Source organism: Castor canadensis, chromosome 2 (assembly GCF_047511655.1).
Source record: "Castor canadensis chromosome 2, mCasCan1.hap1v2, whole genome shotgun sequence".
Lineage (NCBI taxonomy): Eukaryota > Metazoa > Chordata > Mammalia > Rodentia > Castoridae > Castor > Castor canadensis.
Window position 1 is genome coordinate 58,113,645 of NC_133387.1, and position 26,970 is coordinate 58,140,614.

General features: G+C 33.4%; 1 protein-coding gene across 2 annotated transcripts in view; it reads left to right on the forward strand.

Moving 5' to 3' along the window:
* Window positions 1–26,970, forward strand: part of Sema3a (semaphorin 3A) — a 460,497-nt gene that overhangs the window by 326,142 nt on the left and 107,385 nt on the right. For both annotated transcript variants that reach the window (XM_074064863.1, XM_020153314.2), the window contains one exon: window positions 5,231–5,350. In XM_074064863.1, the coding sequence (XP_073920964.1) occupies window positions 5,231–5,350 (120 nt within the window). The remainder of the gene's footprint in view (window positions 1–5,230; window positions 5,351–26,970) is intronic.

Sequence of the window (26,970 nt, forward strand, 5' to 3'; positions counted from 1 at the left end):
TTGAAATACATGATGAAAAAGGTCTATTAATCAAATAGCAATCAATGGTACAGATAGATTGATGGCACAATATAAAAGAAAAATAATGTTTTTTCCATTTTTTTATTAGGATATATTTGTTGTACAGGGGTGGATTCATTGTGACAATTCCAAATAGCCTTACATTGTACACTGATTAGATTGCCCTCACCATCTCCCTCCCACCTGCAAACCCCTGAAAAAATAATCTTAATGAAATACATTACCAGCTACTCAGGTTTAGATGGAATTTCAAAGTGAAACTGGTCAGAGCTTCTTTATGTGGTAGAAGAGAATGGAGTTGGTCAGCTTTTGCTAATATCCTGGTCTATAATTCCAAGGTGTATAATCTTTTGATCGATTTTGAAAGTTTCATGTCATTTGAAAGAAAAAAGTGTTTATAAAAACTTAAACAATATTTCAAGAACTTCAAAATAAATAGTTATTCCACAAGGGGAAATAGTCAAATTGAGCACTTAGTTGATATGAGTATTTAAGTAAAATAGTGTTGAAGTGTCATACAAAGAGTTCTTATTTTAGTTTATCACGTTATTCAGGACATTTTAACATTTATTTTTCGATTACCGTGGATTTAATAGTGACATAATTAAGTCATCATGAATATGCTTAGATATTAAATAACTAGCTATGAAGTAATATTAGCTTTATTTGGATCAGTATTTTTTAAATCTCTAAAAAACAAAAACTAAGCTTGGTCAATTGGTTTTAATATACCATCATCTTTCTAAAAAGTAAAGGTAAATATGTCCTCCAAAATTGACAAAACACCTTATTCACCATTTTAAAAAGGAGATGTAAAAAAGATGTGGTGGGCCACATATATAATCCCAGCACTTGAGAGGCTGAGGCGGGAGGATCTCAAATTTGAGGCCAGCCTGTGCTAAAGAGAAAAACCTTGTCTCAAAACTACAACAAAAATTCCAAGTCAAAACTTCCACATTAGCTAAGTAATCGGATAATTAGAACATGGCTATGTGTTAGTTTTATTAGGTACTCTTCTTTGAAGAAGAGATTTCCAAGATCTTTCAGTGAATGATGAAGTATTAGGAAGACATGATTATGGATGATCAAATCACAGCTGTAACAGCATACTGTAAAAAGAAAACAATCTTGTGAGGGAAGTGTGGAACAATTTAAATAGAGTCAGGGATTGTTCCTGACTGACAGGAACAATCTCATGGATTACTGCTTTGGCACGAAGATTCAAGCATTCAGCTAGCTTGCCAGATAAATTGACCAGAGAAAAAGAAAGTCAACAGATTAACTTCAGGAATTAAGCTTATTAATGGATTTTCATGCAGAAATGAATCCACCCATCATGATAGAAAATGTTTCCTTTGCTTTCCCAGCTGCTAGATTAGACAATAAAATATTTCTATTTAAATGTCTGAAGAGATAGAATTTTTTTTTCTCTTTTAAAATGAATTCTCACTGACCTGAGGCAATACTGTTCTCTACCTATTCATTTGGGGCTGATTTATATTTGAATCAGTACAACTTGTTTGATTTAATCATGAATTGAATATATTTGAATAGAGATTAAGCATGTTCACAGTCTTCTCTCTTTTGTTCTCTGTCCTTACTAAAGAGTAAATTTTTACTCTTCCATCTATAAGTTAAGAATATGAGAGGAAGTAATTGGAATTGTAGGTAAATTACATCCTTTTGTAGAAAGCATAATGATTGGAAGTTAGTTAAAAAACACCTCAATTCTGTCTTAATTTTCATGCATGGAGCAGTTGTTTTGACAGATGGATGGACTTTATTTTTGTAACCGTCCAGGAAAAGTCTGTGTAACACAGTCTAATCAGTGCTAGATATCTCCAATGTTTGCTTTTGAATCACTGTGCAGTTGGCTCCTATATCTTTTCTGAGAATAAATACTTTATTTTTCAGTCTAATATTTTTATGCATAACTCCTGCACCCATTTTATTTAAAAAGGCTAGAAATACTTAAAAATTAAGTGTAAATGTTTTGCCACAAAGGATGATGAATCACTGCTCCTCAGGTGTGACCTTGGGTTTTATAGGATTATAACTGCTGTTACTTCTTCTTCTAAACTTACAATTTTTATAATGCTATGGATCTGGAGTAAATTTCAGTAAAATAAGAGGTCAATATGATTGCCTGACTCTTGGGAAGAAAACTTGTTGCTAAATTTGTCTGTGTGCATCAACTTAAATTCCAAAAAGGATCAAGGTTTGAAAAATGAATTCATTTTGAACGGACTACACTGTCTTTATTACGTTGTAAATCCGCCAGTGCTGAGCAAAGCAGTGTGGTCACTGAATGCCAAAAAGTACATTACAATCTGAATTTTAAGAAACGTCATGGTTCAAGAAAAGGTCAGAAACACTCTTCTTCTGTCTCCCCTGAGATGAAATGTGTGAAGTGTGTTTCCTTTCGCTGCCACACTTCCTTCTTTTTTAGAGGAATGTCCAAGCTGCTTCCAAATAAAATGAATATCTTGTTTTGGAACACTCAAAAACCTTGGCTGCAACAAATGAGAGAATGAAGGCAAATGAATGAAAGAATTGATACTCTTTTGTGTAGGCTCTCTGTTAAGAACAAATCCTTACTAACATTCCGCTTTCAGGTTTTTGGTTCTTCTCTGTCCAGTTCATTCAATTCATTTTCCTTCTCCATTGTGTTGATGGTTCTTCTCTGGGTTATTTTTAACCAATTTTGAAAGTATTTCCTTCCATTCCTTTGTTTTTCTTTCAGCCATCTTTTTACCCTGTAAGCCCAAGAAATTGCTCCCCATTCTATTTTCATCAACCTTCACTTTCAAAATAATATTGAGGTAGCCCCTGGGCATGGCAACAATACAACTTGCTGCCAACTGGGAGAGTTCCTGGGGAAATGAAAGATTATTCCAGGCCTTAGGCCAATAGGGTGGGTCTAGTTGCTTTGTAACACAGATAGACTCCCTTGTTATCAGCATTCTCAGAAGAACCCTTTGCCAGGTTTCACAGCTATAGTCTTCCGATTGATTTCATTCCAACAGCTCTGTTGAAGAGTAGTTGTCATAGTATAGTGGTTCTTTTATAACAGTTAATAGAGAACAAATTGGAATTTTGATATTCAGTGTGGTCCAATTTCGTAGCTCTCAAGAGCTTGGAGAGTTTTTCTTGCATTAATTATAATCTCTTAGTTTCCTTGGAAAGACAAACCTAGTCCCTGATAAATTGTTAATTAGCTTTGTAATCCATAAGACATACAGCGCTCGTAAAATCTCTGGCATTACAATTCATACCAGTTGCAGAAGTGGCATGAACCTTCCTTTGGGTTTATATGAGTATTCATATTCATAATCTTTTTCATTTTTTTATTTTAGCAAACTGAGGTCTATTCTTAAACTTCTAGAAGATACTCAAGTGCTATTGATAAAACTATATAATTTGGACTTGTGCACAAAATTACATGCATATCTTTACAGACGTGGCAGTCAAACCAAAGTCCTGTTCTTTGTTAAAATGAACAAGATATCCTTCTGGGTCTGCTACTAGTATATATTAGAATATCCATTTGCTTACACATAGCCAAATCTTGGTTTTGACACATGGTACTGAAACTCATTTTTTTATCATCTTAACTACTTTAATATTGAGCTTATGTGAAGTAGGCTTGCCTTTATACAAAAGCAGAATATGAGGCCACCTACATGTTTCAAAGTGAAATTTTCCTGAAAATGGCTTCTTTGAACATGACTGAATTTTGTAAAGAGTACAAATATATCCTTTGGTTAAGACTTATGAATGCCTCATTTATAAATGAGTTTATCAGATGTTTCCTTTCTGTCCTCAAGCTCCTCCCTCTGCCCAAACATTCATGCCCTGTCCTCCAGGGGAAGGAGGAGAAACTGTTACAGAATGAAGAGTTTGTTGCTGACAGTAGTGGAAGTAAAGTTTTATGTGCTTTCCAGTTTTACCTAGGAAGTAACCTGTTCAAACAAAATGAATAAAGCTGATATATATACCCTTTAAGCAAGAAAATTTTTCCTCTTACAAAACAACTTTCAAAGTTAGCTGATTTCAGAGCATAATTTTGTATGTCATAATTCTTACCAGACAAAGGAAAGAATCAAGATCTACTTAACAAACAGTAGAAAAAATGATGTTTATTTTCCCCCAAACTACTCATCATATACTAAGAAAGCAGGTGGTATCATAACTTGAAACTTTTGTATTTTACTTTTAAGTAAGGACTAATTCATCTTTAGAACAATATATTCAAAGATTATCATCAAGTTTCATCTTGGAAAGATCAATTATGATGAACAGCAATTCCTTCAATTTAAATGTCAATTGTTCTGCTAAAGTTTGGTTGTCTGCTTCTTATTTTATGGGCCACTGGAATTTAGATCAAAAATCATCAGCTACAAATACAGAATGTAAATGTCAGGTGGAAATGTGCTCAAATTATTATAACACTTCAGTTATAAACTCCTACTGACTACATAAGTCCAAATGCAGTCTGAGTTTACACCTGAAAAGTCACAGGTCATGGAGAACACTTTGGGAGCGCAGTACACTCAGAAATACTCCAATCCCCTAACATCTGACAGCATCGAGTATCCCATAGTCTGCTTTGGATCTTTGTCTGCAACTACATATTTGGTTCTTAATTTCAAATATTTATAGACAAAAAAACCATTAAGGAAGTCTAAGACTAATAAAAAGAAAACTTTCAGTGCACTTTTTATTTATGTAGAATATGAATCTTCATTTAGAAATTTTCAAAATGGGTTAGTAGTTTTGTCTGAACTTACTGTTATCTTTTATTTTTATTTCCTTTCCTAAAAGTAAACTCAAAACTAATTTTTGTAAGGAAACATTCGCCAATGTCTTGCTTAGGTAACTTATTATTTAAATTATTCACTGCTCTCATGTCTGGAAAAGTCATCTGTGGATCATTGGTTATCTGGAACTTTTATCGTACTGTTGTACAAATACAATAGAAATAGTTTTAGTGAAAGAATGGTGGATGGCCATATTTGTCCTCTTCAAGAGCAGGAAATTATGTATTTTGAATGCATGTAATAATAGGCACAAAACAATACAATAGAAAAGAAGCCCCAAAGGAGTTGAAAAAGGGATGCAAAAGAAATCTGTCCCAGCATGCCCTACCCTAGACATCCCTGAGTCATGCTTACTGCTAGAACTCACTGGTTTGTCTTTTGTCTTGCAGAAAGAATGTGCTAATTTCATCAAGGTCCTGAAGGCTTACAATCAAACTCACCTGTATGCCTGTGGAACTGGGGCTTTTCATCCAATTTGCACCTACATTGAAATTGGACATCATCCTGAGGTAAAGCTGACTTTTAAAAATGCTGTTCAAAATGCTTCACTACTAATTTCTTTAGTTCATTTAGCTTCTGGTTCATTATTGAGTGGAATCTACTTCAAATTCAGATGCTGTTGTTAATTTTAATCTGTGACTACAAAAAGAATAAGACCATCATTCAACAATAACAAGGGAACAGGAGGAAAGAAGGAAGAAAACATTTGTTTTCACCCAGGATTAGAGTCCAACCCATTTTGAATGTGCAGCAGATGTCAGCAGGCTGAACCTGTTCTGTTTTCTCCTTCATTTCTGTATTGCCAGCTTGTCCCTCCATTTCCATTCCCAGCCAGAAGTGCCTGCCACCCAGTTGTTTTCTCTTGCGTAGGGATTAAGAAAGGACGCCATGTATTTGCATAGTGATCTGATCTCACTTTTGGCCCAAGTTATTAACATTTGTGTTCTTGCTTAGCTAAGCTTTGCTTTTACTTATTTACTTTGTAGTTATTATTTTGACATAGAAAACAAAGAAAAATATTTAATTTGTCTGCTACTGTTAAAAATGTTGTAGTGTGAAAATTTAGTAAGGAAATCATAGATAAATTTAAATAAGAATTAAAATCAAGGAAACATTGCTAATGTTGAAAGTAGTCCAGTAAATTTGGCTTATTCATTACCTTCAAGTATAAATCATTTTTATAATTTTTGGCACTAACTCTTAAGAAGAACATTTGTGACAGAATTTTCTTCCAAATTGGAATTCAGAAACACTCAACAAATAAAAGATTTGTTCACAGAATATTTCTGGAATTCTAAAGATAAGATCTAATTTACATGCTAACCACTCAGTATAAATTCTAGAATCTAAATTTTAAGGTGTCCTAAAGTTACACAAATCTGTTGTTTTGATTCAAAGGATAAGAAATCAATGTAGTGTGTGTTGTATCTTCCTTGAATAACAAAGCACCTTACAGGCTGTTGTGTTTTCCAGGCTAAACATAATTATGGTTTTTTCCCAACGAGCCTGGGAAGATTAAGATACCTTTCCAGGGACTCACCAATTTAGACAGTTACTCCCTAAGCCCCCACTACATCCTTTTTTCTTTCTCTCCTTCTAAGCTCATACACGGTCCTTGAGATGTATCCAACAGTTTTCAATAAAAAGTGATTTTAAGGCAAGGAAGTCCTACTTACATTGCTTGTTTCATGTTGATGAAATTAGGAATAAGTTCATGTAGATGGCCCTGGAACGTTATATACTTTTTTCTTTTTTTTAACATCTTCTGATTAAATTTTTCCCTCTTTTCTACCTTCCAAGATATTTCCTATAACAATCAGTTTTAGGAAAGATATTTCCTAAAACTTGTCCCATGTTTCTATATTATGGAGATAGCTCTAGGCAGGTCCTTCCACATTATATTCTACGTGTCCACTTGTCAGGAAGCATGCTTTCCACGATTTGCAGTGGAGTCAGGAATGCTGAACACAGATTAGCGAAAAAGACACGGACGCTTGTTTCACATCAGACTTCCTATCTTCCTATACAGCTTTCTAGATGCAAAGCACTGGAAAATTTTACTTAACCTCTCTGAGGCTGTCTCATAACATGAAAAACAAAGCAAAACCTTTGGTCTTAGGTATCCACACATGTTAAATGAGTGGTTGGTGTATCACCTCTAACTGCCTTCCAATTCTTCTAGCAGGGCATGACTCATCTACTTTTTTTGCTATAGAAACTCAGAAGTTTTAATCTCATCATTGCCCTCTGGCCTCTGTTGTTGTGAGAGTTACATGTTGTCTAATAATCAGTAGACAGAATTATTAGACAGTTAATATTAAAAAACGTATATCTGCACCTCAGTCTAAAACCTATGCTGTTTTTATTGTTAGTGATTGTCACCTTGATTCTTAAATGTCCTTCACTCCATCTGAGGTTGTAAATTATGCTACACTGGGCTTTTATCCGGAGGTGATTTTGTACTTATCTTAATCCCCCCCTTTTTAAAATTTGAGGCTCACAAAACGATGATGGCCATTTACAAAAAACTTCCACATGTGTTTATCATTTTCCCATTTTTTTCTTTCTGAAGTTACTATTTAATGGAGTTAACAATGTATTTCCTCTTCAACTCATCAACTACTCATTGTTGCCTATGTGTGGGAAGGCGGAGGAATAGAGAGGTACAGGCCATTTGCTCACCAGCTCCTCTACTGAAGTAATAAGCAAACAAAGTTTCCCATCTGAGCTCCTCTGAGAGTGGAGGAGGACTGGGGTGCAAGTGTTTCTCTGAGAACCAACCTCAGAGCCTTTGAGAAAAGTCCTCTTTCAGAAGCTCAGTGATTTTGATTTGCATGAAAAGTATAAATTGGGAAATACTATTCCAACTGTTTAGGATGTCAGAAAGAAGATGATTATGCAATTACCTAGGGAATTTGGAAGCAGTCTAGACAGGCAATGTAGGAAATTCTGGAAAAGATATTATCAAGATAGCTTGTCTAGACTACATCAAATTTAATTTTCAATGCTTAAGCTGCCTTTTGAGACAATCTGCTTTAAATTGATCTATACTAGCACTTAAAATACTACCCTTGACTTTAACCAATTATGCTGCTTGTGAAGTTGAAGAAAAGAGACAATGTGTGCTTCATACTGTTAGGAAAAGAATTACAATAATGGAAAGTTAGGAAGAGTAAGAAATAAAATAACAATCAGAACAGAGCCTGTGAGTGCTAGGTTAAAGTTCATAAACTCATGAAGTTTGAATATACCAATTATATGTATAAAGGGGCTTACAGATAATGGAAATTTTTTCATAAATTTTAGTTTAGAAATTGTATATATGCTTTGCTGGTACCTACCCCACACTACACGAAATATGATGTTCTTTTGAAAAAGGTCCGATCTTTATATACTGCAAACAATTTTATTTAGGGAAAAAAGAAAACATTTTACTTTTTGCTGTTATCAGGACTTTTGTCAAGATTTTCATATTCACCTTTTTTTTTTTTTAAGCAGTGTTCTTCCTTTGAAATAACTCATTGTCTTACATTGAATTCCTAAAATTGCTGAAACCTCATTGTTAGAAAATAACATTATGGACTTAACATTCTGGATGGCAGGATGCCACAGAACTAAAGACATCAATTTTAAAGCAAATCAAAGCTCTATTCATCATTTAATAGCTTTTGATCTTGTAGGAGAAAATTGCCACTTGCTTTTAACTAATGATAAATCAATTTGCAAAATACTTTCAAGTTAGACTTTTAGTTATGAAAATAGACCCTTTTGGCTCTTCTAGCATTTTAATACCAATATATACTCTCTTGAATGGGTTCTTCCAAACTTCTTTGGCTGTATAGTGAATGTCTTTTGACCACACACAGAATGTCATTGATTGCTGTATTAAACAGATTTTCTGCTTCCTGTGATACATTTGGGAATTGGTAGACGTATTAATTAACTCCAGTTCTGTAAGATATGTGTCAATCAATTCTTGGGTATTTGCCAACAGCCCTTGACACTTCAGATAACTACCAGTGAGGTCACATACTTCATACACATGTGTATGTTTGTCATAAAATGCCTGCAGAGTTCATGGAAAGAATGATTGAAACTAGAGCACAGATTTTCAGTTGAAGCTTTCAGCGTCTCTGCCATTCAAATGAAAATTGTAAGTCATCCTTAAGACGCAGACTATTCCCAAATGACTTATAGTATATGCTATTTCCCCTTCAAATTTACATCTGTTAATAAAAGAAGTATGAATTTAGGAAAAGTATAGCTTTTTGAAAAAGTCTGCGGATGTTTACTCAGATTCTAAATGGGCCTCTTCTATATACTGGCAGGAAACCTAAAGAAAGATGGACCCAGATGAGAGCTGGAAAATATTAACTCTATAAATATTCTCATAATGTCATGATCTCAATTTATGATAGAGCCAAATGGACTTTAAGAAATACAATGAGGCTTAGTGACTGTCTCTAAGGTCATTTTAACAATGACAACCAATATAAGAAATAAAATGGTTTGTCTGTTTTTTTTGTTCTACAAAGAATAGGAATTTGTTTTATGCGAATTGTCACTCTCAGTGATAAGAACCAAGATGTTTTTAAGTAATAGGTAGCACTCTACATCTAATCTAACCCGTTCTAGTTCAGTTATCTTTCTCAACTTATTATGGTACTTAGACTGGTGGAAGACAAATTTATTCCTAAAAAGAGGTATGCACAAAGAAATTCAGATATGTTAGTGAAATAATGAGGAGTTCCTTTGGGATATGTGGCACATTTCCATCTTTTTTATACATTGCAGTTTGTATTTACTTGTAGTAAGATAACCTAGGTGAGACAATTTCTTCTAAGCTGCTCAGTACCTGTACCATGGGCAGGTTAACCCTCATTTGCACTGCTCATCTGAGCCAAATGTAGATTGGGGTAAATCCTTTGTGGTATCTCGGTTTTTCTTTCCTAATCTCTTAAATAGCATTGGAAGATTGACTCATATGAGTTGTTACGCTTAATAAACAAAACTGCCATTTATAACAAATTAAATTTTTCAATGATCTGCTGTTTGTGTTTAGGAAGCTTCACAGTTCATAAATTCTGAGATAACTTTACGTAACCATGTGTTTTTCCATGAACTATTAAAAAACTAAACTGTAAATATTACCAATAAGACTATTTCTCAAAATTAGTAGAACTAATGTCCAAGTTAGGAGGTAGAGGCACATAAATTACTTTTAGGAACAATACTAGATTTAAAAAAAAATTTTAAATGATAAAAATAAATAAACAGAAACAGAGATCTAAACTTCCCAAACCAGCATTTTTCACACCTTTGCTTAAAATGTTCCGATTCATGATTTTACATTTTGACTTCATTTTCTTGAATGTCCATTATATATGCCAATAGTTATGAAATTAACATTCTTTTAAACTTTAGTATGTATTTGGTTCAATTGTAAAAAAGTTTTTATTCACAAAATTTCACAACTTTTTATTCCTAAGGACAGTGGCAGACAAAAATGGAAATGTTAGCATTTTATTCTTAACTTACAGAATATTTAGTATCATGTTTTAGCTCATATTATTCACCTATTGCCAGAAAAACTATTTGGACAAGATATTTTGCCAAGGCCATATCGATGCAATGATGCCTTACCAATCCCTTATTAAAAGAAAAACTACCTCATAATCACATAAAACCTTAGATTTTAGTGCCTTCATTTGCTTAAGACTTATGATCATGCAAGTGCCAAGAATACTCCTTTACTTGTCTTGGGCTAATGAGAAACAAAGGCTGACTGAATGTTCAAACACTGTATTCTGTCAAGTTAGGTCAGAGTAGTCTATGAAGGAAGATTTTGCTGTGGTTTCAACAGGGAAAAGTGGTGAAAGCACCAGGTAGGGTAGAACTGTCAGCCCCAGTGACTAGTTTTGGGAACTAGGACAAAGGTCACATTGCAAAAAGGTATTTACTTTAGAGGATATACAACAATACCATTGTCACATGACATCACTGTCTATTTTCAATTAGATTTGTTTCCTAAGTAATTTAAAACCTGAAAAATGTGTTTACATAGCCTTATAGTTCTACACATTTAGTTAGCATTAGAAAATACACAATATAAGGTAATCCTGACAACATACTAGGAGAACACCCGGAAGTGTTTTTTAAGAAGATAGTGTAAGCTTCTTTCTTATGTTCACACCAGAAGACACTCCCTTTTACCCTGGTTAATGGCCTGTGTCAATGGATCCTCATGGACCTCAGCTGCTTTTACCTGCAAAGCACGTACTTATCCACTTGAGCTACACCACCAGTCCATTTTGCTCTGGTTATTTTGGAGATGGGGTTTCTCAAACTAATTGCCCCAATAGGCCTAAAACCACTATCTGCCTGATTGTAGCCTCCCAAGTACCTAGGATTCCAGGTGTGAGACCCAAGCACCCAATGTCTGAATGGTTTTTCACACTGCTTTTTCCCTAATTAGGAATGTCACATCCACATAGAGCACATCAGTCATTATCTTCCCAAGCTAGAGCCAGCTAACCTGAGATTTGAAAAAATGATTAAAACATATATTTTCATGATGGAAACATTACTCTGATTTATAGAAATGGGTCAAGAAGCTCTCTTAAGGCACATAAATACATAGGGCTACTTTAATAGTCACTCACACACACTCCTTCCCTATATCAGCATCTGTAAGTAAGCTGTACGAGTTGACTTCACTAACTCAAAGTCACACAGTTTATTGACAAGGAACCTAGAACCCTTATTTAAAGCTTCTTCATTTTATGTTGTATCCTCTTTACTTTATGTTAGGGTTTCCTGGAATACCTCCAAAAGTCACAAATGTAATTTTAATTTTTCTAGCAGCCACATTAGAAAGAGTAAAAACAAGCAGATGGAGTTAATTTTTGATAATATATTTCCTTTAACTCAATATATTCAAATATTGTGTTTGTGTGCTTTTAACAACAGTTAAATTATTATGTACTGCTTTTGAAATTTGGTGGATATTTTACTCAGAACTCAATTAAATTCAGACTAGTACACTTTAGTACTTAGTAGCCTCATGTGGCCAGTGGATACTGTATAGGGAGTTGAGTCTAAGAAGGCAAAGCAAGGGCAGAATATACAATGACTGCCATTACCATGTCTCCATTAGCATTTGGATAAGAAATTTAGTATCTGATCTTTCAAGTTCAGTATCTTTACTTGTGGCTATATCATTCATACTGTTTCCCATTTATACCAAATTAAATATCATTGTTACAGAAACTTACAAGATCTAGGGTACAGTCCAACATACTGTTCATTTGAACTTTTAAAAGATAGGGAGATGAAAAGCATTTTTTACAGTTTTATAGTGATTTTAGCAAGAGTTTTTTCAGAGCATTCTAAACTCCATGCTGTCAGCTGCTTTCCACTAATGTGCAAGAAGATTCTTATTTCCTAGAGAAAAGTCACCACTATTTGTCTAGAATATTGAGACGGTAAATATACTGTCATAGCTTTGTTTGTTAAATAGCCATGGAACTCCTTCTTAAAGTTCATTTGATCTTCTTATATAGGAAGGCCTGAACATTGTGGATCTAATAATCTTGTTATGAAAGGAAATGCATAATGATATAACAAGTCATAAAGATATACCATTATCTAAGTTGCTAAAGTATTTGACTGCACTGGCTATAAAAGCAATAGGAAATTAGAAGAAAATAGATCATGGGTGCCAGGGGGATCTGTCAAGTTATTGAGAGGGGGTGAGACTAGCTCACAGCATTGTACCATAAGTCAGTTTGTTCGGGATGACAGCCAGAGCAATAGAAATAGCAGAGACTGAGGAGGAAAACCAGCATGAAGTGATGAGAATAGCACTGAAATGAAAAGGAAAAATGTAATGAGCAAACTAAACTTGCTACCATAGATGTTTCTTTATTAAATAGATTTGAGAGAATACTAGGAAATAATTGAGGCTAGTTTCTTCAGCTTTGAAACTGCACTTGTGCTTAAATTAAGTGCTACAGTACATGTAATCAATATCCAAGTGACCTTGGAAAGCAATTTGTATTCAGATAAATGATTCAGTAGCAAGAAAATTGACTTCCATAACAATATAAGAAGCACTTCTAAGTAAGGTACTAATAATAATGATGAGGAATGAAACACAAAAAGCTCAAATATACATAAAACCTAACTGCAATATATGTAAAAACATCAATAATATTGAGAATTGCACTCCCAACAACAAATATTTATTGGGTAATTGTATACATCCTGCACTGACTTCATCAAATATATTATTTTGTTAATCATCACAAAGTCTGATGAGGCAGGTACTTTTAGTATCATCATTTTACTAATGTGAAAACTGTTTCTGACAAGTTATTTTTGTAATGGGCCTGAGGCAACAATGCTATTCAACAGTTTATGTATGAGTCCAGAAGGACATCTTGAGAGGAAATACCAACAGCATTCACTAGGAGAGAAAAACTAAAATGATTAATTCTCATTTAGGTATTAAGTCAGTTTTTTTTTTTCTGTATTTATATTTTGAAAAATTTTGCTGCACATATAGTTTAGGTCAGTTGATGAGTGTAAATAAGGAAATCTTGTTGCAGTGAACAGAATCTCTCCATTCAAACTGGATTTTGAAAAGGTAGATGAGATATTGATGGGTACGGAAGAATGTAAGGGCTGATGGAGCAATGACTAGAAAGAGAGACAGAAAGATATGTTCCAATGGGACATGGGAAATAATCCATGTGCATAGAGTTCATTGCTTTTCAAAAATAGAGGGTTGAAAGTTAGAAACAAATTGAGGTTAGGCAACTTAATCTAGAGTTTTGTAAGTTTTTAGCAAGAGGCTACTACTATTGCCACAATTAGTTTCAAACATATTTCCAGTGTACACTCTAGAGAAAGTAAATAAACACACATGGCAAAAATTCAGTATGACATGATGAGACCATTGACTGAGACTGAGTGAAATATTAAAATTCTCAAAGGAAAACAACAAGGATTCAAAACAACATTCAGATTTCATAAGCTATTAGATAAAGTATAACTGAGATGACAACAACACTGTATAAAATTTCCAACGGAAAAAATGGGTTTCCAATTCTTTTGTGATAACTAGGCAAACATGTTTTAAACCATATTATGGCTGATTGATATCATTTTATACTCCTGAGTCTACAAATAAAGGGCATTTATTTTGTGCATGGAACATTAAGCTATTGTGTACAAAGTTATGAGAATTTATCAATCATAGCCTATCATAAAAGATGGTTTCTCCAAACTTGTACAACCAGAGAAAGCTATTTTATGTAATGCATATGTGAAAGGAATTCAAATGCACAAGTCCCCTAATATAAACAAAAACTAAACAGAAAGAAGGAAGATTGAATATATCACACCTACAAATAGTGATTTTACTATCAAAAAGCACTAAGCCCTACTTTCCAATTGTAATTTATTACTATATTTTATCTTACACTAATTACATGAAAATTCTGAGGATGCCATTCCTAACTTACCTGCAGTTACTCTGCCCATTTTCACTCCTACTGTAACTACTTCCAGTGACGGTTATATTTATTAGGATTAGTGATTAGCAATTATAACTGATGCATATTGGATGGTCTCATCAACACCACAACATTTGATTTTTACAACTCTGTGAAGGAAACATTGTTTTCCTTTGAGGAAACCAAAGCTCAAAAAGGTTCAAGAAGTTACCTATCATCACACAGCTAGTACATCTGTTCTCACAACCATCATAACATATGGCCTTTCTAATGACATCAATATTATACACATTGGGGTTGTATTGTACCATGTGTTTATTGATATTCAAGTCCAAACAATTTCAAAACATTGAATTTCAAGTTAAATATATTACAAATTGCAGGGCCTTCTTGAAATTAGCATTAAATTCTTTGCTAAAAACGTGACAGTACTTGTCAACTTAGTAAAATTCCATGCAGTGAAAACTTCAGAGTCCTTAAGAGATTACAGTAATGATATTACCAGGGAATGTTGTTTCAATAAAACAAGTGCTTGGGAGCCCCTCAGAAGTGGTTATACCTGCTAATTCTCTCCATGTATAATCTAGGGTTTGAGAGAAGAGAAATAAAACATACTTACTCTTATTTCTGCTTTACTTACTTGTTCATAATATTTTGACCATGTAATGTTTCAAATACGTATTTCAAAAGAAAAAGTTTTTGTACCGGTATATATTTAGGAAATAACCATTAGTTAACGATTTCTAGATTATCCAGAAAAACAGAAAATATTGAATTTTATATGGCATGCAAATTATTAAGTAACAGTAGATAGGGGTATTCATTATTCTATTATGCTTAATGTAAACGGGCCTTATTTAGTTATATCTACTGATAAAGATGTTGAAGTACTAATGTGTTTAAAAAACAAGGTACGTCTTACTCAATTTTGATTTCATAGTTATCAATCTTTTTATCTTTTTTTGTTAAAGACAGAGTATCACTATGTAGGCCAGGACAACTTCAAACTCGTGACTCTCCTGTCTCAGACTCCCCAGTGATGGGATTATACCACCATCCTTGGCCATCTAGTTACAAGTATTTAAAAATTTCAACTAGAGTCAGCACAGTGGTTCATGCCTGTAATACTGGCTACTGGGGAGGCTGAGATTGGGAAGATTGCTGTAAGAGGCCAATCTGGGCAAAAAGTTCTTAAGACCCCCCATCTCAACAGAAAAAGCTGAGCATGGCGGCCTGCGCTTGTCATTCTAGCTAACGTGAGAAACATGAAATGGAAGACAATGGTCTAGGTCAGGCTAGGCGAAAAGCTAGACCCTGTTTCCAGAATAACCAGAGCAAAGAGGGCTGGAGGTGTGGCCCAAGGGGTAGAGTGCCTGCCTAACAAGTATATAAGCCCTGGGTTTAAACTTCAGTACAGAGAAAAGAAAAAAATTTCAACAAGGACAAGTATATTTGGAGAAATGTTTATTCATGTGAAGGGTGATTCTTTAATTATTGTTTTAAAAAATTGAAATATAAGATCTTCAACTTTCATTTAGTACAATTAGGTTTTTTGTTTGTTTTCTGAGGTTTCTGTTTTGTTTTGTATTGGTTTCTGGTGTTGTTTGTTTGTTTTGTGGTTTTAGTAGTACTGGGGGGTTGAACTCAGGGCCTCTCACTTCCAAGGCAGGAGCTCTACTACTTAAGCCTTGCCCTAAGCCTTTTATTTTTTTCTTTAATTTTTGAGAAAGTCTCCTCTTCTCTTTGTAGTAGCTCAGTTTGGCCAGGAACTCTCTGGGTAATTGAAGCCAGCCTCAAACTCAAGATCCTCCTTCTTCACCCTCCTGAGTGCAGGGAATATAGTCTTGAACCACCATGCCTGACAATTAGTTTTCTCTTTGCATATTTTGCTATTATACCATAGTAATTTAAAATCCTTTGCAATGTAAGTGCTAAGAAGGTGAATATGGTTGATGTACTCTCTATACAAGAATGAATATAGAATTTTTAAACCTATTGAAATCACAACGAGACTAAGGTAGAAAGAAGAAAAAAAAAGACAGGAACCAATTTGGGTTATAACACATAAACACTTGGAAATGTCACAAGGAAATTCCTTGTGTAGCTATCTTAAACAAACAAAAATGCCATTTTTTTTCTTGCATAAAATTGGAGAACAGGAGGGCAGAACTTGTCCTGTCTGGGGGAGGGAGTTGGTACCAGTGAGAGGGGGAGGAGGTGGAGAAAGAGTGTAGGAGGGCAAATATAGTATAAATACTGTGTACACATGGAAGTAAATAGAAAAATGATACCTATTGTAACCATTCCAGGAATGGGGATGGGGTTAAAGGAGAATGGTGGAGGGGGTGAATTCAAGTATGATATATTTGATATACCTTAAGAACTTTTGTAAATGCCACAATGTACCCCAGCACAATAAAAAAAAATTGAAAATGTTAAAGTTAAAAAATAGTTTTTAGGTTACAAAAAAAAAAAAAAAAAAAGGAAAAAAGGAAAAGCTGGTACAAATGCCTGAGCACAGCTTTGAGATTTGTGTGTTTATAAGCAGGAAATAAAATCCTTCCAAATTTTCTGATCAAATCACATAGAATGACTACTTTACATTTTTATTTTATTTTTATTTTTCAGTCCTCCATTCTAATTCAATTGTGCATCTTTGGTCCCTGAAAGCAATCTTAGGAATTGCTGAGCAGTTTAAAAGGAAGTCTAATGGGATCTAAAATCAATTCGCAGGTCTGCCACTGATTCATTGTGTGACTTTTGCTGCCACTGAAATGACATTAAATTGGTCTCCTCAACGTTTTCATACCCAAGCATTTGGTGATAAAAAAAACTATCTAATGAGCATTATGCATATAGACTTAAGAAAATAGGTTACTGATTAAGAAGTACAAGACTTGCTTCTATTGTAACTAGTTGCCTCACTTGAGATTGTCACAAAGCTTTATACAAAGGCTAAAAGTCTGTGTGTTTCTGATGTTGCAAATGTGGTTTTGTATATGTGCCAGGGTTCAAGCTCCTTTTAAGTGCTTTTATCCTAGCAATTTTTTCTTTTGATTTACATTTTGTTGGCATTAAATAGATGTCTTACCTCATGTTTAAGTTGCTTAGTGCCCCACATTCACTTGTCCTTTGCTGGCCTAAATATCAGGTACAAAAGTAAAATTTGAAGTAGGGAGTACTTATTCTTTGTGTACTGTCTTGCTAGATAGAAAACCTAGGTACCACCTAGCTTCCACATCAACTAACAGTAATATGGAGACACTTATTAAATTATTGCTAAAATTACACAGGACTTTAGACAGTTATAAAACTTTTTTCTAGAAAGTCAATAACTAATCTAGCAAAACATGGGGAAAATTATGTGAGTGGTGAGCAAAATATTGCCATTTTAATGCATAAACATCCTGCAAACTGGAAATGACTAAAGATATTTTCTATAAAGCACATCAGCGACAATCTAGTTTCCAGGCACTTGGAAGATTTTAATTAAAAAAATAAGTTGGAAAATTTTATATACTTCCAACTTTTAAGCCCAATACTCCATACTGAACGAAAAGTTTAGCAATGTCTGATATCTTTCTTTTTTCAAAGCAAATACAAGTCTAGTAATAAACTGTGACCACAGCTTCTATAAAATTCTTGCTTAAAATATGTGTTTATGAAATACTATAGCTGATAGCTAGTATATAGCTTCTCCAATACCCATTCTTCACTTTAGAATATAGGAGATTTAAATTTAAATTGGTTGAATAACATTCTCAAATCCATAGTTACTTCATGATAAAGTTGAATTCAAGCTCAATTTTGTCAATTGCTAATTCAGAGTTCTCTTTATTTACATTATATTGCTTTGCTCTCATTGCCAAATGTCTGAAAGGGAATGCAAGCTACTATGTACCATATATCTCAGACTATAAGAGGTTTTATTTTTAAAAATAAAAGTAAGTTGATTAAGTTTCTTTTCTAAAATTAGGTAATTTTTATTAAAATACAGTTATCTAAAACCTGTATTTCTCTGGGAATTTGTTGTCTGGTTATAAACTGCATCATGTAGTTTCAAGGACTGAAATATTATTTCACAAAAATAATATTTGCTCATTAAAATTCATTACTATCTCTACAAACATAAAAATTGAATATTGTTTCAGTATTTACTATTTTTATTCCCATAAAAGTAGCTGGATTTGAGATGATTTAGACTAGTTGAAGCAGTCAACACACCTCAAATATTATCAAAGAAAACATTAGAGAAGTGACTTGAACACCAGAATCATGCAAAATCTCACCCACACACCTCTGCATGCAAGGAAACAGAATGACTAAATGCTTTGATCTACCCAGGATAACATGAAAGAGGAAAAAAAAGCAACATCTGTTAGGAAAGGGCTTAATGAACAGGGTGGAGACTCATTGAGTGTTGACACAAAGCATGAGTAAAGAAAAGACAGATAAAATGCAGAGACAAAGTTATTTATAGTTATAGACCTCAGTAGTCCAAAGAGATAAAATTTGACTTAAGAAAAAGATGTTAAAATAAATATACTTAGATTTACATTTAAAGTACTTAAAAATTTTCTACAAATGTTTTCAATAGGAATATATACATTTATATATGTACGTATGCATACATACATACATATGTGTGTATGTAATCTACTGTGCATCTTTACACAAACTTTTATATAATCATGCAGATTTTTGTAGATTGTTTGTATGTTTATGTCCATAGTGGTCATCAACATCTTAGACAAAATTATGAGAGTGTAATATTAAACATTTATAATAGAATTCATTTTAGACTGGGCATATATTTGTATATATAGACATTAGTTGGTTTCAATTTAACTTAAAATAAATGTATTATAGGAAAGATGATTGAATGAATCAGTTCTATATACATCTCAACTGTTAGAAATACTCAAAGCAAAACACATTTCATGGATACTTTAAAATTTGAGGGATTTTCAAGTTTGTGAATTGTTGATAGTGGTATGTTTTATTTTTAGAATTGATGTTATATTATGCTATTAAAGTGGAGATTTCATTATCCTATGACTTAATACTTTCTAGGATTCTGACTGTAATAGTAGTTCTCTGTCTTAGGTGTGGTAGATGACATGCCCAATATGACATTCTCTCCTGACCATATATATAAATATATATATATATGTATATATATATATATATATATATATAAAATTATATATATGACTATCTTGTAATACAAATTGGTAAACTAGTGACATTAGAGCCTTAACCATGAATTGGCATAATTTCACAAAAAATAGTGACAAGATAAAAAGAAAGTTACTGGAAAAAAAATATGTAATTTAAGTTAAGAAAAGCAAGCCATATTTAAGGGAGAGAAGTGCAAAATGGACAAAGAAGTGAGAATTCATGATCTTATATATATTTAGGTAATATATAATGAAAGTTATTTGCCTCTAAGCTGGTGTTTGCATGTAATAGGCAAATTTAAGAGCCAGACATCAGAGCATGGAATTAAAGGACACCAAGACATATGGTTTCACTTGATGAAAAAATACTTTTAAATCACATCTTGCTCCCCCGACTCCTTTACTACCCTTCTCCATTTGCCCTGTCTAGTCAGGTTTCTACAGCAAAGCTAGGGCTATCTTTTTCAAAAGGAAAGGATATCTTATCACCCCATTTAAGGATATTCCTTTGTCTCCTTTTAATCTTAGCAGTTAAAGAAATCTACCTCCTACCTCTATATTCTTGTAGAACTAATCTCCCTACCCTCTCTTGCTACCTGGGAACTCCTTCTCTTCCATTAATTCCTTTTTATTCTGTTCTTCTTGTAGGTCTTTGGTTATTATTTATGTTATCTGTGCAGATCTCCCTTCACACATTTGCTTTAATAAATCCATCTCATCCTTCTAATTTCAATCCATACATACCTCCTCAGAGCAAGTTTCCCTGGCTTCTTTTGTATTTTTAGATAGTGAGCCTGGCCCAAAAGAGACCCTATGTGAAAAATAGCTAGAGTTAAAAGGGGTAGAGATGTGGCTCCTGTGGTCTAGAGTACCACATGGCAAGTATGAGGCCCTGAGTTCAAAGTCAATTATCAGCAAGAGAGGGAAAAAACACCTCTGAAATAGATACAGAAGAAGGATTTTGGGGGGTTTTCTTACTCATTTTCCACATTGAAGAAAATACAACATGTTTACATTAAAGTCTGTATTGTATTCCTGAAGAAAGGCACATAGAAGCAAAACATTTTTTAAACAAGCAATGTGATGTTCAGCATCATGCAAAGTGAGTCCAAAATTTAGAGGTAGGAGCTAAAAATGAACAAAAAAACACCAATGAGTCAAGAAAGGAAAGAATCAGCATCATTTTTTTTAAGTACAGAGAAGTTGGAGTTTTAAGGTGATAAGACAAAGGAGGCAAGAGACAGGCATGGTAAGTCACATACACACACACAAATATGCACACACAAACACATGCACACACAAACACACATACACACACACACATTCAAAAAATGGTAACTGAAGGTAGCATCACAAGAAATCTATGACCCATTGTTTGAGTTTTGAAATAAAGCTCTCTGAGGATAAAGGCAAATTTTATTGTGGTAAAAGAATTGCACTAGGATTTCAACTGGCAGGAGATGAAATACCTGTTTAACAATCAGGTATTTCAATTTGGGAGGAAGTTAGGTTCCTTGGGCTCTCTCAAAGTGCCCCTTTTAAGTCTATATATAAACAGCATGAATTTTGCATATTTAGAGCATTAACTCTCTCTCAGAGAGAGCATTGTGATCTGACCCTAATTTAGAATTTAGCTGAGTGTACAAAATTATGTAAAAATGCAACCTATATATTTGTCTATTAGAAAAAAATGTGATTATAGAATTTCATTTGTTCATCACTTATTGACTTAGATTCTAAATAAAGACTCATAATTCTACAATGCTTAGCAGATTGGAAAATGAACATCATAATAAAAATGACTGTTTAAGCTTTTCACTTACTATTGATTAATAAATTGTTACGTTTCTGGATATTTCTACTGAGCGAAGTCTGAACACATTGCCTAAAAACTGACGTCAAAGTAAGGCAGTTTTCTCTAAGCCTGACTGACTTTTTAGAATCCACTTTGGATTAACCACAGTATTAGACTGAGATTTAATTATACCATTTTACCTCGAAGGGATATTGTAATCAAATGTGTATAATCCAATAAAGCACTATGCTGAATAGATTCTGAATCATTTCACTAAGCAATTCTCATTTTAAATCCCTTCCACATCCCCAACCCAGCACTCCTGCTGACAAGGTATGTGCTGTTTTAATTTGGAGTTTTTCTTTTTAATCTAGAGGTGAAATATAAAATATTCTCTGTGAAAGTATATTCTTCTTATCAATTCACACAATTTTCTATAGCATGGTGTCTGACATAGTTTAGACTCTGAAAAATATTTGTTAATATAAGTAAGTGAATATAATCACCAGAATTAGTATAGTTATTATGACTTTAAAAATATCAGTTAAATGTATTCTAACTTTTAAGGTAAAAAAATCATCTGGAGGGTGTCAGGAGAGGGTAATGGGGTGAATATGATTGAAGTACTTTACATGCATGTATGAAAATCAAATAATAAAGCCCATTAAAATTGCATAAAAAGAAGGGGATAAAAAAAGTAATGGAGGGGTGAATTTTATAAAAGCACATTATCTGTGAATGTATGAAAAATCATAATCCCTTTATGCAATCAAAATATGATAACACAAATCAGCTAAAAGTATTCCTTTGGTCCTATTTAACTTGCTTTCAGGTATAACCTTAATTCCATCTTGCATTGTTTGCACAAGTTTGTGTCATATGCTTCCTTTTCTTTACCTTTGAGTTGAATCTTTCCTCCTTGAAAAGAGAACACACCATTGCCATGTGGTAGACTATCCCGAACATATTTAGGCAGGTCAACTGCAAGTGTTATTTTACCTCTGTCTTTTCAGGAGCTAAAAATGAAAAATAGCCATCTTAGAAATGGAGAGGGGGTTATCTCATGATTCAGCAGCCCTCAGTTCTCTGCTTGTCAGATTCCTATCTCTTCACTAAATTCACATCTTGGTCTTTCCTGTGAAATAATCAAATTGACTTACCTAGTTCCTGAATTCGTTCATTTCCTAGTAAATATTTTTACCTATTTTTTTCCCAAATTAAACTTCAAATCCAGAAGCTACATACACTTACACCTCCACAGCAACATAAACACTGAAAATAATCTTGCATAGCTTTTTCTTTATTGTTGTACTGGGGTACATTGCGACATTTACAAAAGTTCTTACAATATATCATAGTTGAATTTACTCCCTTAGCTTTTTTTTTTTAATTGCAAGAATAGATAGGGTCAAACTTCAAAACATTTCAAATATGAACAAATATAGTTTATTTTATGTTATATAATAGGTCTTTTGTGATATAGCAATGCTTTTTCAAACATATTTTCCTAAGAAAGAATTTTCAAAATGACTTGCTTTATTCTGTACATATATAGTTAATATTTTGAGTTTAAAAATCAATATCATATCATCAGTACATTTTATAAAATTTAAAATTATTTTGGTTATATAAAAGGCTTTCTTTCCAGTTAATAAATCTAGACATTTAAAGTAATGAACAGCATAAGTAAACTATGAGTTGTTTGTATGTATATAAATATATGTATGTATATATGCAGATAGATATATCTCCAAATGTATTCATATGTATACCCTTAGAACTGTAGCATTATAAAAGAAATCTTCAACTTGCTGATTTGTCCTTTAAATGAATTTGCCAAGTAAATGGATGGAACTGGAGAACATCATCTTAAGCGAAGTTAGCCAGGCTCAGAAAGCCAAAGATCGTATGTTCTCCCTCATATGTGGACTTTAGATCTAAAACAAATGCAGTAATATTATTAGACTTGGGTCACATGCTAAGAGGAGGACACATACAGAAGGAGTAGGGAAAGGTAGGAAACCCCAAACTTGAAAGTGTTTGATGTGCCCACTGCAGAGGAGCTAATACAGTAACCTTAAAATGACAGAGATCAATATGTGAAGGTGACCAGGAAGTAGTGAAGAAGTCAGGAAGAGATGCATCAATTCGGGTTGTAATACACTTGTGCATGGAAGCAATGCTAGGAATCTCTCTGTATAGCTATCCTTACCTCAACTAGCAAAAATGCTATGTCTTTCTTATTATTGCTTATGTCTACTCTTCAACAAAATTGGAGAAAAGGGCAGAACAGGTTCTGCCTGTAAGCGAGTGGGGTGAGGGGAGAGGGAGGGGCGGGAGCAGAGGAGAGAAATGGTCCAAACAATATATGCACATATGAGTAAATGAATAAAGAGAAAAAAAGAAAGTTAAAAAATGAATTTGCCATAAGAAATACTAATAACAACTTTGAAGGAAGGACTCCATTTTTATTTGATGTTTAGGTGATTTGAATTTATAATATTACCATATGTGGTTAAGACAGGTATCATTTTGTCAAGTTGAAGGTCAGAAACTGTTAAATGGTTATCCTCAAACTTATAACTGCATTAAAATCAATACTTTTAACATTATCTTTTTTAATCTATAAAATAATATTTGTAATATGGCATTTGTCAAAAAATTAATAATTGAGTAGTTTTGTAGATTTGTATACATGGGATTAAAAAGCTCATTCTTGTTAGAGCATTTGCATTTAGTAAGAACTTGACTAATTTTCAAAATGGCAAAATTTGTGCCACTTACATTAATAGCTACATGTTTAACATACACGAGAGCATATTTTTTCCTGCAAATGGAATACCAAACAGAATAGTGTTAACTGAACTGAGATCTTGAAATTTCCTTTCCTATTTAAAGGGGAGTATTTTACATTAGTCCTCTGAAAACATGCTGTAAAACACTGCTTGAAAGGGGTGTTTATATACACTTTTTCACTAAGTGGCATTCTTTTTCCTAACAGCTCTAAATTGTCTAATCATTGGGTCTTAGGAGGATTATTACTTCAATGCCTTTTTACTCTTATTATAAACTCCAAAAAGTTCAAAAAAAACTTTGTTTTTTGGAACAAATAAATTTTTGTTTAAAATCCTGAATAAAAAATACATTAGCATGAAAGAAGTTTTGGAACAACAGTGAGTCTTTTTCCAGCAAAGGGATAGTTTCTTGCATTAACTATGCTGTAACTGACTGAAGAGTAAACTAGATCAATGTTCTGTGATTTGTATTTGAATGCTCAAACTAATATTTCATATTACACGATTTTTATCTTGTTAGGCAGGAAGGTGGAAAAAATAAAATAGGATTGTGCATTTCATATCATTTTTCTAAATTTCGCAATCACTTGACAATTAACTATTCCAATCATCTTAAAAAAGATATCAGGTATTTATTTACAATCAGTCACATTTATACACAGAGAATACTATTTTTGCCACAATATGATAAATAAGATAGCCACAATATGGTAAATAAAATTGAATTGTATAAGACAGTAATCCATAGAGTTCAAGACATAAAGCTAGCATAACCAACAAAGATATTTTGAACACTTTTTTGTGATCATTTTGTAATGATATTAACATCATGGTTTTACAGAGGCAAGCTAAATTTATCTTGTTTTCTGCCTTCATAAATGCATGGCAATATCAATCAAGCTTATGCATAACATAAAACAAAGTTCAGCATAACATTCTTATGTGTAAGTGCGAAAGGAACAAAAGTAAAACAAAAGGCCAAAATTTTGATGTAGGACAATAGTAGAAATGAATATAATACTATACAGTAGATTTTTTGAGAACAGAGGTTCGTGGGAATAGTGCTTAGGAATGGATTTGAGAGAACAGTAGTAAAATGACACCAATAAACAACAAACTAAATCATGGAGTTATTGCTGAACACTTCTGTATAACTGTTTACCCTTCCCCCACGTCTTTAAAATTGTCCTCTCAGGAAAACTTGTCTTGACTCCCTCATTCCCCAACTAAGTTAAATAACCATTACAGATGTCATGGTTTACAACTGAAAGGTCCCCCAAAGGCTCATGTGCTAAAGACTTATTTGTTAGCTGATGAGCTTTTGGGACGTGATTGGATCATGGGGGCTTCATCAATGGATTAATCCACTGATGGCATTGGTGAGAAGCAGTATAAACTAGGATGTGGTGCCTTGTTGGAGGAAGTAGGTAACTGGACGCATGCCCTGGAAGAATGTGTCTTTCCTCAGCCCCTCACTTTGCCTCTGTCTGTTTCCAGGCTTCCATGAGGTGAGCAGCCTCCTCTGCCACACACTCTTGCCGCTATGGCGTTGTCTCACTGCCGGCCCAAAGTAGTAGAAACAGCAGACCATACATTAAAATCTCAGAAACCATGAGCCAAAATAAAATTTCCCTTCTTTAAGTTGTTTCTCTTGGATATTTTGTCACAATGACAGAAAGATGGCTAACACAATATATTTTTGTATGACACTGTTTAAGAAATATACATTAAAATTACAAGAATATGGTAAAATTATTTTCTTACTGTCTTTCTTACAATGTAAGTGCCAGAGTACTGATGCAGTATCTTCCTAATTCAGCTCTGTAACCCCAAACCCTGGCATGAAGTGGAATCACAAAAAGTACCATAAAAATCCATGTCCAGACGTTATGCCAATTATATTGTCTTGTGTAGTAACTACAACATTCTAAACAGGGAGATAGGATTATTTTGCACTTTAGACAGGAGAAACTGAGAGTTCAGAGCTTAAATAACTAACACAAAAGCATTTCTAGGAAATCATAGAACCATGATTTGAATACAGGTCTTTATCTCTACTAACCTTTTAGTATAATAACTATGTTAAGCTATTTGTAAATGAATTTGGATAAGGGCTGGAAGCATTTCGAGAAACAGATATGTAAATATTTTTAATTCAAAAACCCCAGAAGAAACAAAGATGTGAAATTAATAGCCAATGTATTAGCTTTTTGCATAGTAAAGAAATTTTCTGAATAAAGTATTTTGTATATCATAAATAAAAGGAAAAGAAGTTGTACAATTAGGATTAGGCTAAATAAAGCAGAATCTTGAAAGAAAATTATGTATATTATGAAGAGAAAGCTACTGAGAGTACTGAGTAAGAAAATAGCATGATGAAAGGAGATTTAAAAAAAAAAATACCAGTGGTTTATGTGATAAAGGTGCTGGGTAAACACGATAAAGCATCAAAATTGTTGAGGAACTAAACACAAATCTAGTCTGTATAATTACAGTTAATAATTAAATGAGAAAGGTCTATTAAAAAATACCTGAGCTCATTTGAAGAGAAAACAGTTGATAATTGATAGTTAATAACCAATAAACAGTAGAAGACAAATTATGTTCTAGGCTTTGAATGTGTGCACCAAAAGATGATTTGTTCTAGGATTTGGAACTTCATTATGCTATCTTGATAATAGGATCTTGGTGTCAGGAGGTAAGAAATTGCAGTGTTTGGCTTCTACTCCATTGAGATTATGATTGAGAACAGATACTCATACAAAGCGTCAATTAGGCAAGTCTTAAACTAAACAAGGAAAAAATAGTAGATATATAAATGAAGGAGTTAGTCGTGACTTT